Source organism: Nomascus leucogenys, chromosome 5, assembly GCF_006542625.1.
Source record: "Nomascus leucogenys isolate Asia chromosome 5, Asia_NLE_v1, whole genome shotgun sequence".
In the NCBI taxonomy this organism is placed as follows: Eukaryota; Metazoa; Chordata; class Mammalia; order Primates; family Hylobatidae; genus Nomascus; species Nomascus leucogenys.
In genome coordinates, this window is record NC_044385.1 from 27,219,300 (window position 1) to 27,232,205 (window position 12,906).

Sequence of the window (12,906 nt, forward strand, 5' to 3'; positions counted from 1 at the left end):
GTGACTTATAGTCCTCTTAGCTTTCTTGAGGTTTGGAATTGTTAGACCTGCACACATTATTTCAGATTTAGAAATAACATTTTTGAAATAATGTTTTGATCTCATCACCTTTCTTAAATTAATTTCTGTATTTTAAGCCAAGCACATTAGCTGTAAAATAATAGGTATTAATTGTTAATCTTTTCTTGACAATGGTTATAACATGTTATTGGGTGCAACGCCCTCAAGTTAAAAGTACACCACAGTATTTTTCTTCTTGGGAACTTATGGCCCTTCATTTAGTTTTATTTTTAATAAATTTTTAATTTTAGAATAGTTTTAGATTTACACAAAGTTGCAAAAATGGTACAGAAAGTTCCCATGTGCCCTGCACCCAGTTTTTTTTTTTTTTTTTTTGTGACGGAGTCTCGCTCTGTCGCCCAGGCTGGAGTGCAGTGGCGCGATCTCGGCTCACTGCAAGCTCTGCCTCCTGGGTTCACGCCATTCTCCTGCCTCAGCCTCTCCGACTAGCTGGGACTACAGGCGCCCGCCACCATGCCCGGCTAATTTTTTTTGTATTTTTTTTAGTAGAGACAGGGTTTCACCGTGGTCTCGATCTCCTGACCTCGTGATCCGCCCGCCTCGGCCTCCAAAAGTGCTGGGATTACAGGCGTGAGCCACCGCGCCTGGCCAGCCCTGCACCCAGTTTTTCCTAACCTTAACATTTTACGTTGTTGTGGTACATTTGTCACTACTAATGAACGAATATTAATATGTTATTAAACTCCATCCTTTTTTGGGATTTTGTTAGTTTTTCCCTAGTATCTCTTTTCTGATCTAAGATTTCATCTGGGATATCACATACAGCCCTTTTTAAAAATTTTTATTTAATTAATTAATTAATTAATTTATGTTTTGTATTTTTAATAGAGACAGGGTTCCACCATGTTGGTCAGCCTGGTCTTGAACTCACGACCTCGGGTGATCCGCCTGCCTTGGCCTCCCAAAGTGTTGGGATTACAGGTGTGAGCCACTGTGCCCGGCCTACAGCCCTTTGTTATATGCATAAAGTTTTGAATAGCCCTAAATATGTTGCATTGTACTTGTTTGCATTAGCCTTTCTATATAAACCCTCCTTTTTTTTTTTTTTTTTTTTTTTTTTTGACATAGTCTCGCACTGTTGTCCAGGCTGGAGTGCAATGGCATGATCTTGGCTCACTGCAACCTCCACCTCCCAGGTTCAAGCGATTCTCCTGCCTCAGCCTCCTGAGTAGCTGGGATTACAGGCACTCACCACCACGCCCAGATAATTTTTTTTTTTTTTTTGAGACGGAGTCTTGCTCTGTCGCCCGGGCTGGAGTGCAGTGGCACGATCTTGGCTCACTGCAAGCTCCACCTCCTGGGTTCACGCCATTCTCCTGCCTCAGCCTCCCGAGTAGCTGAGACTACAGGTGCCCGCCACCACTCTCGGCTAATTTTTTTGTATTTTTTTTAGTAGAGACGGGGTTTCACCATATTAGCCAGGACGGTCTTGATCTCCTGACCTCGTGATCTGCCTGCCTCGGCCTCCCAAAGTGCTGGGATTACAGGCGTGAGCCACCGTGCCCGGCCAATTTTTGTATTTTTAGTAGAGACGGGTTTTCACCATGTTGGCCAGGCTGGTGTTGAACTCCTGACCTCATGATCTGCCCGCCTCTGCCTCCCAAAGTGCTGGGATTACAGGTGGCGTGAGCCACCGTGCCCGGCCCAAGCCCTTCTTAAAGTTGAATCATTGATCTGGGATGCTAATGACTTTTTAAAACTTGATTGATTTGAAAATAGTATAAATTCATAAAAGAGGTTGTACTTTTCCCCCTCCCATATTGATATCAATTGAGATCAAACCTGTGTGGGAAACCAGGTAACTGTCTTAAAGCTGTACAACTGCTGGCCGAGGCGGGCAGGTCACAAGGTCAGGAGATTGAGACCATCCTGGCTGACACAGTGAAACCCCATCTCTACTAAAAATACAAAAAATTAGCTGGGATGGTGGCGGGCACCTGTAGTATCAGCTACTTGGGAGGCTGAGGTAGGAGAATGGTGTGAACCCGGGAGTTGGAGGTTGCAGTAAGCTGAGATCACACCATTGCAGTCCAGCCTGGGTGACAGAGCGAGACTCCGTCTCAAAAAACAACAACAACAAAAAAAAAAACTGTACCACTGCTGCCATCATTATAATTTGAAACTAACACAAGTTGGTGAAAGCTGATTAAACTTCCTTGCTTCATGCCTTGTTTCCAGCCCAATCAACTGTATTTCAACATAGTAGTGTTATATATTTTCTTTTACTCATGTACTTGATAGGAGGGTGTTGATATGTGATATTATCAACAGTGTCTCTGATCTGTATTCTTCGTTACAATTGTCAGCTGCTCATAGGAACAGCAGAACAGTGTTTTTGTAGATTCTGATTCATTGAGGGTTGGTGCTGATGAGACCTTTGGGATTATTTAGCTAAAATTCTTTTATTTTTAATCTCTGTGACATGAGTTTACCTATATAACAAACCTTCATATGTACCCCTGAACCTAAAATAAAAATTAAAAAATTAAAGTTAAAGAATAATCTTTTGGCCGGGTGCGGTGGCTCACACGTGTAATCCCAGCACTTTGGGAGGCCAAGGGAGGCGGATCACGAAGTCAAGAGATCGAGACCATCCTGGCCAACATGGTGAAACCCCGTCTCTACTAAAAATACAAAAATTAGCTGGGCGTGGTGGCGCGTGCCTGTAGTCCCAGCTATTTGGGGGGCTGAGGCAGGAGAATCGCTTGAACCCAGGAGGTGGAGGTTGCAGTGAGCTGAAATCGTGCCACTGCACTCCAGCCTGGGCGACAGAGCGAGATTCCGTCTCAAAAAAAAAAAAAAAAAATCTTTTATTTTGGCATCTGAGAAAACCAAAGCCTAGAGAAGTGAAGCAGCTTTTACTAATTGTCATGTGCTCTTTTCATTTAGTCATCACAGTGACAGTCTCAGAAGAGCTTCTCTCCAGTGGCATAGGTGGGCACCCAGTTCTCAGTAGTAGTAGGTCTTATTAAAGACAAACTGGAAGGTAGCATTGGAAACAATTTTGAAGCAGCTTTACTTTAAATGATCATTCTTTTTGATAAAAAGAAAAAGGAGAGTCTCCTTAAGGTTGCAATGTTTGTAAATACCTTGTCCCCTCTGTGAGATTTTACATATGAAGTTGTTTCTTATAATTGTTTTATATATGGTATAGTCTTTTTTTTTTTTCCTGTCAGGGTCAGATTTTCTATCACAGTACTTTTTGTTAGAAAATAAAATATGACTTGGGTACCAATTAGAAGGACTTTTGTTTAGTTCTCATCTCCTCAAAAAGGTTAAGTTTAAGTATTTAGTTAAAACATGTTAATGAGTTTCTTTGTGAAATGTTTTTGTTTTAGTTACTTACACATTGGGCATGCAAAAGCTGCTCTTCTGAACCAGCACTACCAGGTTAACTTTAAAGGGAAACTGATCATGAGATTTGATGACACAAATCCTGAAAAAGAAAAGGAAGATTTTGAGAAGGTAATTAAAAGTGTAGTGATGACCCTTTGTCAGAAAAGTGAATTAAAGTTACAGGATTACCTAATACCTTCATGGTATGAAAATAAATTTTGTTCTCATAGCTGCTTTTTTCCCTATCTATATATTCCATATATGAGACCTAAGCCAAGACATGTCAAGCTCCCATACCAAAAAACTTAAAATTTATTTTTCTTTTCCCCAGTTATAGAATTGACCTGAATGATATGTTTTCCTATAATACCAATTTATTAAATGGTCACCGGAGGCAGGTTTTTTGGTCATATAATCTTAAGTTTATGAATGAAATAAACACTAAGTAGGTATTGGAAAATGTGAAGGTTTCCTAGCCTCTATCTTTATTCAGAAGTATGGCAGTGTATTCAAAGAGAGGGCAAATGATTGTCAGTTCTCCCACTAATGACCAGCTTTTCCAAAGTAAATGGAAAACTCCATCGTGAGATCAGCTTTCTCAGCTGGAAATTTGGAGGCTAATGTAATGAGTATCTATCTCTTTTTTCTTTTTTGATCTAATATCATGTAACTTCCACAACCATTTTCAGGCTAAATAAGACTGATGGTCTTTATTACATTTGCCTAAATGCAGTATCAAGGGTTGAAAATGCACGAAAAAATGCAAAAGATATACTGATGGTTATTTTGGTTTGTTATTACAGGTTATCTTGGAAGATGTTGCAATGTTGCATATCAAACCAGATCAATTTACTTATACTTCGGATCATTTTGAAACTATAATGAAGTATGCAGAGAAGCTAATTCAAGAAGGGAAGGCTTATGTGGATGATACTCCTGCTGAACAGATGAAAGCAGAACGTGAACAGAGGATAGAATCTAAACATAGAAAAAACTGTAAGGCACATTGTTTTATGTTTTACTTGATATTCTTATATTGTGCTTCTTTAGTAGAATGTGATTTCTTTTTTGTGAAAGCTGCTAGTTTTTTTTTTTTTTTTTTTTTTTTTTTTTTAAAGAAGGAGTCTTGCTCTGTTGCCCGGGTTGGAGTACAATGGCGTGATCTCGGCTCACTGCAACCTCCGCCTCCCGGGTTCAAGTGATTCTTCTGCCTCAGCCTCCCAAGTAGCTGGGACGACAGGCGCGCGCCACCACACCTTGCTAATTTTTGTATTTATTTATTTATTTTTGAGACGGAGTCTTGCTCTGTCACCCAGGCTGGAGTGCAGTGGTGCGATCTCGGCTCACTGCAACCTCTTCCTCCCAGGTTCATGCCATTCTCCTGCCTCAGCCTCCCGAGTAGCTGGGACTACAGGCGCCCGCCACCACGCCCGGCTAATTTTTTGTATTTTTAGTAGAGATGGGGTTTCACTGTGTTAGCCGGGATGGTCTTGATCTCCTGACCTCGTGATCCGCCCACCTCTGCCTCCCAAAGTTCTGGGATTGCAGGCGTGAGCCACCGCGCCCGGCCTAATTTTTGTATTTTTAGTAGAGACAGGGTTTCACCATATTGGCCAGGCTGGTCTCGAACTCCTGACCTTGTGATCTGCCTGCCTTGGCCTCCCAAAGTGCTGGGATTACAGGCATGAGCCACCACATCCGGCAAAAGCTGCTAGTTTAAACACATTTGGGTGTATGACTCATTTGTCTTAGAAATCTTTTTTCTTTCTCTAACTTTATGTTCTTGTTATTTTATTAACATCACAACCGCATATGAATATGCCCTTAGTATCTCACTTATTATGTGTAGTCTTTTGCATTGTATTCATTCCATTTGAAGGATTCCTTGTGCAACATTTTACAGTTTTCTTACTTTAAATACTTAGCCTTTCTATAATACAACGTTTGATGATAATGTTGTCACCCAAGGCTTCCTTTTGGCATGTGGGTAAATGTGAATATAATATATAATACAAGCTCAGTATTAACCTATGTCTCTGAAATATCACTTGACTAAAGAGCATATCTTTCTTATTCATGACTTCTCTGCTGAACTTCTAAATTGGGCTATTTTCATTCTGTAATTATGTTGTCAGAACTTCACTATAATTAAACCTTGAGTGTCACATTTGGGAAGTATTAGTAAATTAAAATAGTTATATAATGAGTCTTTTTTATTTTGAAAAGGTTGTCTACATTTTCAGAGGTGGCTAACCAATGGACTTTTAGACCTATCTTGATTATTTGAGGGCAAGTGTCTTACATTTCTAGTAGCTTCCACAGAAAATTATTGTTTAACAGTTTGTATGCATATGGGGCAGGTTTTTGCTAGATATTGTGATATAGGGGGAACCATAGCCACTTGGAATATAGAGTCCTTTTTTCTAGTATTAAACTCTTTCTTGTATCACTGTTTTCTATCACCTCTTATTTTCTTGGATCCAAGAGTATCCTGCTTCTCATTGGGATGACGAAGGGGCTTTCAGGGAGCCCATGAATTCAGACTGTCAACCTGAGCTGTGTTCTTTAGATAGGCATGGGCTGTAGTGCCAATGCCTGTGAGACCTTAGGGCTGGACCAAACCATTCTGTCCCTTAGGCATGAGGTGGCAAAATAAGAGAATGCTTCTGCTTTAAAGGCAGAATGTTAAATTTGAGGGAGATGAGAAGAGAAGGGGCTGGCCCGTTGTGCCATGATGGGAAGGGAAACACTAGGTGAGCAGAGCCTTCAGGCCTTGTACTTTTTCTTATGCTTAATTGATACTACATGAGTGGAATGTATTGATGTTACCTTTTCTTAAACGTATTTGTATTTCCTAAATGTATTGTGAAACTTCTTTCATTAAAAAATGACACATTTGCTCTTGGTACTGGATACTGGAACTATTACAGTGTTTTCAAACTAACACAGGGTGGTTATAAAACAAGAACATGAAAATTTATATCAAATTATAGCACTATGAGAATAATTTGAATTTAACCAGATTAGTGAACTGTAATATAATTATCATTTTATAGCTATTGAGAAGAATCTACAAATGTGGGAAGAAATGAAAAAAGGGAGCCAGTTTGGTCAGTCCTGTTGTTTGCGAGCAAAAATTGACATGAGTAGTAACAATGGATGCATGAGAGATCCAACCCTTTATCGCTGCAAAATTCAACCACATCCAAGAACTGGAAATAAATACAAGTAAGTATGTCTCCTTCAGTATGCTAGGTAGCCTTCTGTACTTTTGTTTTGATCTTCTTTAAACATGGAGTACAAGCAAAATAGTCAAGAAACCTGGCCTTTTGTTCATCCATGGGTTCACTGGCTGGTGGCCTTCTGTAAAGGCATGTAGCCTGTCAGGGGCTGTTTACTCACCTGTCAATTAAGGTTATACCACATTATTTCTAAGATCACTTCCATCTATGAAAGTCCCGAGTCTGCCTAGAGTTGCTTTTTTTGTATTGATTAGGTATACTGTGATGTACATCTTTAGGTGAAGATACTTTGCTTCCTGTAATAAACTGAGTCTACTTTGCACAAATTTATTCCTAAGAGTATTGAAAACTTCCAGAAATATGAACAATACAAGAAAGTAACATGTTTTTAGATTAGTTTTCAATGTGGATTTGTAGGTTAACGAATCTTTGTTTTAAATGGACCTTTTCCAAAAAAAAAAAAAACCCTACTTTATAAAATAAATCATAAAATATATTTTTTTAATACTTTGAAGAAGCATACTACACATAAATGCTGAATTAAAACTTCTGAAGATAATGGTAAATGTAAATGATTACTTGGTTAGCTGATGTGACTTACTTTAAACTCGTGGGTGCTGACATGTCTGTCCATATATAGACAAATACACACATGTGATTGTATGTGCATACATACCATTTTTCCCAGGATTACTCCTTGTTTTACTAAGCAAATCCTTTCAATACATTTGGAAAAGTGACTTTGGATACACATTTTCAGTATCAAATAATTGCAAAGCATATGCAGTAGCATCTTAATCAAGTTGTATCTTAAAAGTTAGACTGTATAATGGCTGGGCACAGTGGCTCATGCCTGTAATGCCAACACTTTGGGAGTCTGAGGCAGGGAGCTCTCTTGAGGCTAGGAGTTTGAAACCAGCCTGGGAAACATAGCAAGAACCTGTCTCTACCAAAAAAATAAATTAAAAAAAAAAAACTAGCCAGGTATGGTGGCATGCTTCAGTAGTTCTAGCTACTTGGAAGACTGAGGCAAGAAGATTGCTTCAGTCCAGGAGTTCAAGGTTACAGTGAGTTGTGATCATGCCACTTCACTCCAGCCTGAGCAACAGAGTGAAACCCTGTCTCTAGACAAACAAAAAGGAAAGCATTGGCTGGGTGCAGTGGCTCATGCCTGTAATACCAGCACTTTGGGAGGCCTTGGCGGGTGGATCACTTGAGTCCAGGAGTTTGAGACCAGCCTGGCCAACATAGTGAAACCCCATCTCTACTTTAAAAAAAATACAAAAATTAGCCAGGTGTGGTGGTGCATGCCTGTAATCCCATCTGTACTCGGGAGGCTGAGAATCACTTGAACCCAGGAGGCGGAGGTTGCACTGAGCTGAGATCGCACCGGTGCACTCTAGCCTGGGTAAAAGAGCAAGACTGTCTCCAAAAAAAAAAAGAAAGAAAGCATAATGCACTAATATATATATATATTTATATATATATATAAATTCAAATTGATACTACATGTAAATTGTATACATTATCTTAGAAACTGTTTTTAAGACTATTTCATCTTAAATGTAATTTTAACCTAATGATTTTCTGGTCTTTTGTCGGTGTTTTTTTTTACACAGTGAATGAAGCACTGTTTTTGAGTGTGTTTTACTACTTTTAAGACTTTTAGGGATTTACTTGAGTAAGGGATTACTCAAAACAGAGTGAGACTCCGTCTCAAAAAAAAAAAGATGTTCAAAAGCTAAATTTCCTTAAAATTATTACATGTATTGTTTATTGCTTCCTACCATGTTATACATTGGCCATTACAGAAATATTATGATTATACAATTTGCCAAGCCAATACCTAATTTTGTATTAGATTGCAAATTTGCTTTTTTGTTTGACTGCTAAGTTGATAACTGACTCATTGTTCTCAAAGGCTGACAATGTTTTGATATACTTTGAGTATTAAAAGTCATAAAACCTTTTGGTTTTTAAGAATCTCTTAACTTGTACAGAATTACATTTTAAATTAGTATTGTTGTTTATAATGCCTAATCTAAGAGAGAAAGGGTAAAATGTTTTATTTATTTTATTTTCTTTTTTTCTAGTGTTTATCCAACATATGATTTTGCCTGCCCCATAGTTGACAGCATCGAAGGTGTTACACATGCCCTGAGAACAACAGAATACCATGACAGAGATGAGCAGTTTTACTGGATTATTGAAGCTTTAGGCATAAGAAAGCCATATATTTGGGAATATAGTCGGCTAAATCTCAACAACACAGTGCTATCCAAAAGAAAACTCACATGGTTTGTCAATGAAGGACTAGTAGATGGATGGTATGTTTAATGTTACTTAGAATTGACAAGAAGTAAGGACATAGTAGATCAGTGATTTTTAAACTGCTTGAGAGATAGGGAAGGTGATTGGGAGGAGGGGGAATGGGTAGGCCTATAGAATTCCTGGTTCTTATCTTCTTCTCAGCCAGTGCATTAGGGCTCCCCCTTCTTGTTTTAATGCCACAAATAATGGAGTGCCCACTGGGGATCGTGGAATGAAAAACACACATGAGGGCACATTCTCTGCGGGTCTTAGCATTTAATAGAAAAATAGTTTTGACTTTTTGGTCCTTGGTATATTTGATTACTGATCTCTACTCTCTGCTGAGGCTGAGGTTTTTCTTTTTGGCTAGGTCCCAAGAAGGTCAAAATACCCTTGAGTCGAAGTGAAGATGTAAAAATTTATCTTGAGCTCCATTAAAAGGGTATTACTGCATACTTACCGAGGTTTGCAAATCCCTGCAGAATATTAATTTCCTACATATATTTTTGTTTTATTCCAAAGGGCTTTATAAAGTATATTCATATGTGAATGACAAGATACCATCTTTTTTCTGATTCTCATGGTCCTGTGTGGAATAGGAACCTTGAAAATGTTTGATAAATAAAAATGTATTAATGCATGAGATTTCCATATTTGAAAATGTCACCATTGTGTCTTTTTTTTTCAAATGTGCTTCTACTGTTTCCAGTAGTGCATTTATTTTACTGCAGTATTTGGCAGGTCAGCAGTTACCCTGTTCCTTGAACTTGGGCTCTCTAGTATTGCATTCTACCTAATTAGTATAACCAGCTCTTAGCCAAATGTTTAACAAGCTGAATATAATTTATTATTCATTAAGTATCTTCTACTCTCAACAGCTACACATTACAAAATTTCCTTGGTACTTAAAATTTACATATTTCCAGGGATGACCCAAGATTTCCTACGGTTCGTGGTGTACTGAGAAGAGGGATGACAGTTGAAGGACTGAAACAGTTTATTGCTGCTCAGGTGCGTTACAGTTTCTTTTCCAGCTTGTCTTGTTTGAAATTTCAGGTACTTCTATTACTGTCCCTTTAGTCTTTATTGTCTCTATTGTTCTTTCTATTCCTTGTTTGTGCCTTATGATCCAAGGGCAGATTTTTTTTTTTTTTTTTTAAAGCAAACTTTTTTTTTTTTTTAAAGTTTATCACTGCTTGTAATAGTGAAAAATTGAAATGTCCTAAACTCCTAAGCTAGGTTTGGACAAAGGCAGCTGAAGTATTTTTAGCAGTGAATTATATGACTTTACTGTGACCAGTCTGTAGACTGAACCTTTACAGTGAACTGTTAAGGGTAACCAAGTTAGTTTGTATACACTGAGTTTTATATTTCACCAGAAGTAAACTTGAAAGTATTTATCGAGTTTGTTTTTTTTCTAAACATGCTTAGCGTGAAATAAAGGCAAAGTTCTAATTAATACTTCTTGCCCTTAAAATCATGTTGTTATTGTTTTTTAGGGCTCTTCACGTTCAGTTGTGAACATGGAGTGGGACAAAATCTGGGCGTTTAACAAAAAGGTATGTATTTTAACTCTCTGTCTTCTTTTCTCATGCCTAAGTCCCAAATAATGTACAAGTAGAAGTCATTACTGTGCTCATGGTAGAGAAAAGTTTGTGAAGAATATTAACATTTTGCAGACTTTCAGGAAAATGGAATGTTTTCCTTTTTTAAATACATGAAGAGCATTAATTAAGCCTATTAACTATTCCAAATAAGTGACAATGATTGAAACAAACAAACTTGGAATTATGGGGAACAGCAATAGTTTTTTCCTTAAATTTTTTATGAACACTCTGCATTTCATTTTTCTGCTTTCAAGCTGCGAGTTCTCTGTAAGAAGGTATTACTTAATGCTTTTATTTGCCTTAAACATAGCTTTTAGCATATTACATGTTAAAACTTGAGATGTTATATGGCTTTGAAGCACAATCACATTTATATAAAAGACTTGCTTATACAAACGCATTGAAAACGCATTATTCCTAGTGTTAAAAACCATGTCCTCTGGTTTTCTTAGTGCCAAAGGGAATATTGGGATAACTCTATTCTACCCCATTCCCTTGTGTGCTGAGAGGACATAGAATTTCAAAAGTATATATTTCATTGAGTTGTATTGAAGTTTCATTAATTACAGTTCCTTTGTCTTACTGAATCCAGCTTTTTTTTTTTTTTAACTGTTTCTTAACTGTAAGTCAAATGAGGAACATTGCCTATTGACATTGTTAATTACTAATTGGAAAGCAGATGCTTGGACACTATAATAAGGCAAATCATTCAAATGCCATGTTTTAAATTATGGTTTCTGTGATTGTGTTCTGTAAATTCTTATTTGGGATTGCTGCTTGATGGTGCTGATGTCTTGCCTCAAGATATAGTTGCTTGTTTCGCATGTGTCTTGGATTTGTTTTATTTTGGTCTTTTGTGTTTAGTTTTTGATACATAAAGGAATTGTTAATTGGTTCTTTCTGTTGCTGCAGTTACTAATAATAAATATGAGTAGAATTTGCTGGCAAAGTTAACATTGGTGTACTTTTCATTAACAATACAATTTTTACAGATTTTAAGTTTTAATAAAGTTAAACATGGACACTTCAGATATCTGAAATATATTTTACTATAGTCAAATATTTCTATAAGGTCTGTTAAGATGAACAACACATTCCTCTATCTTCTTTCATAGTCTCCCTGGAGAAAGCACTTTCATCTCTTCTAGATAGTTCTTTTGGTATTTATTATGTTTCTTTTCTTTTCTTTTTTTTTTTTTTTGAGATAGAGTCTTGCTGTCGCCCACGCTGGAGTGTAATGGCGCAGTCTAGGCTCACTGCAACCTCTGCCTCCCGGGTTCAAGCGATTCTCCTGCCTCAGTCTCTCGAGTAGCTGGGACTACAGGCATGTGCCACCATGCCTGGCTAATTTTTGTATTTTTAGTAGAGATGGGGTTTTACTGTGTTCGCCAGGCTGGTCTCAAACCCCTGACCTTGTGATCCGCCCACCTCTGCCTCCCAAAGTGCTGTGATTACAGGCGTGAGCCACTGTGTCCGGCCTATTGCTTATATTGCTGAATGAAATATATGTGTTACTACTTTTTTAGTTATGTTTAGACATATAGTTGACTTCCCATGGGGGAAGATAAATAATTCGGCCTTTTACTTTTTCTCCTAACTTTTTGGTTTGCTTGTAGTTGATTGTCTTGCTTTGTCTCTCCCTCTCATTTGCTTATTTTTCGTTTTTTTGTTTTTGTTTTTCTGTTAAAAAAACAACAACAAAAAAAAAACAGGTTCTCATGCCTCTAATCCCAGCGGTTCAGAAGGCCAGGGCGGGAGGACTGTCTGAGCCTGGGATTTGAGACCAGCCTAGACAACATAGTGAGACCCCATCTCTCCAAAAAAAAAAAAAAAAAAATTAGCTAGGCCTGGTGGTGTACGCTTGTAGTTCCAGCTACTTGGGAGGCTGAGGTGGGAGGATCACTTGAGCCCAGGAGATCGAGGCTGCAGTGAGTCCTGATCACACCACTGCAATCCAGCCTGGGTGACAGAGTGAGACCCTGTCTCAAAAGAAAAAAAAAGAAAAATTAAATTTTTTTTTCCTCTGCCCACCTCTGCGTACTTTTCTCTTTTCTTTTCTTTTCTTCTCTTTTCTTTTCTTTTCTTTCTTTTCTTTTCTTTTTTCTTTCTTTTTTGTAGCAGAATCTCACCCTGTTACTCAGGCTGGAGTGCAATGGCACAATCTGGGCTCACTGCAACCTCCACCTCCCAGGTTCAAACGATTCTCCTGCCTCAGCCTCCCAAGTAGCTGGGATTACAGGCGCCCACCACCACACCCAGCTAATTTTTATATTTTTAGTAGAGATGGGGTTTTGCCATGTTGGCCAGGCTGGTCTCGAACTCCCGACCTC

At 38.2% G+C, this 12,906-nt stretch overlaps 1 protein-coding gene across 2 annotated transcripts in view; it reads left to right on the top strand.

The window, feature by feature from the left end:
• EPRS1 (glutamyl-prolyl-tRNA synthetase 1) overlaps positions 1-12,906 on the top strand; it is an 81,891-nt gene that overhangs the window by 21,333 nt on the left and 47,652 nt on the right. The window contains exons 7-13 of one of the 2 annotated variants that reach the window (XM_012506579.2): positions 3,420-3,546; positions 4,221-4,413; positions 6,474-6,645; positions 8,753-8,986; positions 9,896-9,980; positions 10,469-10,528; positions 10,831-10,851. In XM_012506579.2, coding sequence (XP_012362033.1) covers positions 3,420-3,546; positions 4,221-4,413; positions 6,474-6,645; positions 8,753-8,986; positions 9,896-9,980; positions 10,469-10,528; positions 10,831-10,851 — 892 coding nt within the window. The remainder of the gene's footprint in view (positions 1-3,419; positions 3,547-4,220; positions 4,414-6,473; positions 6,646-8,752; positions 8,987-9,895; positions 9,981-10,468; positions 10,529-10,830; positions 10,852-12,906) is intronic. The other variant, XM_003265084.4, reaches the window with a different exon arrangement.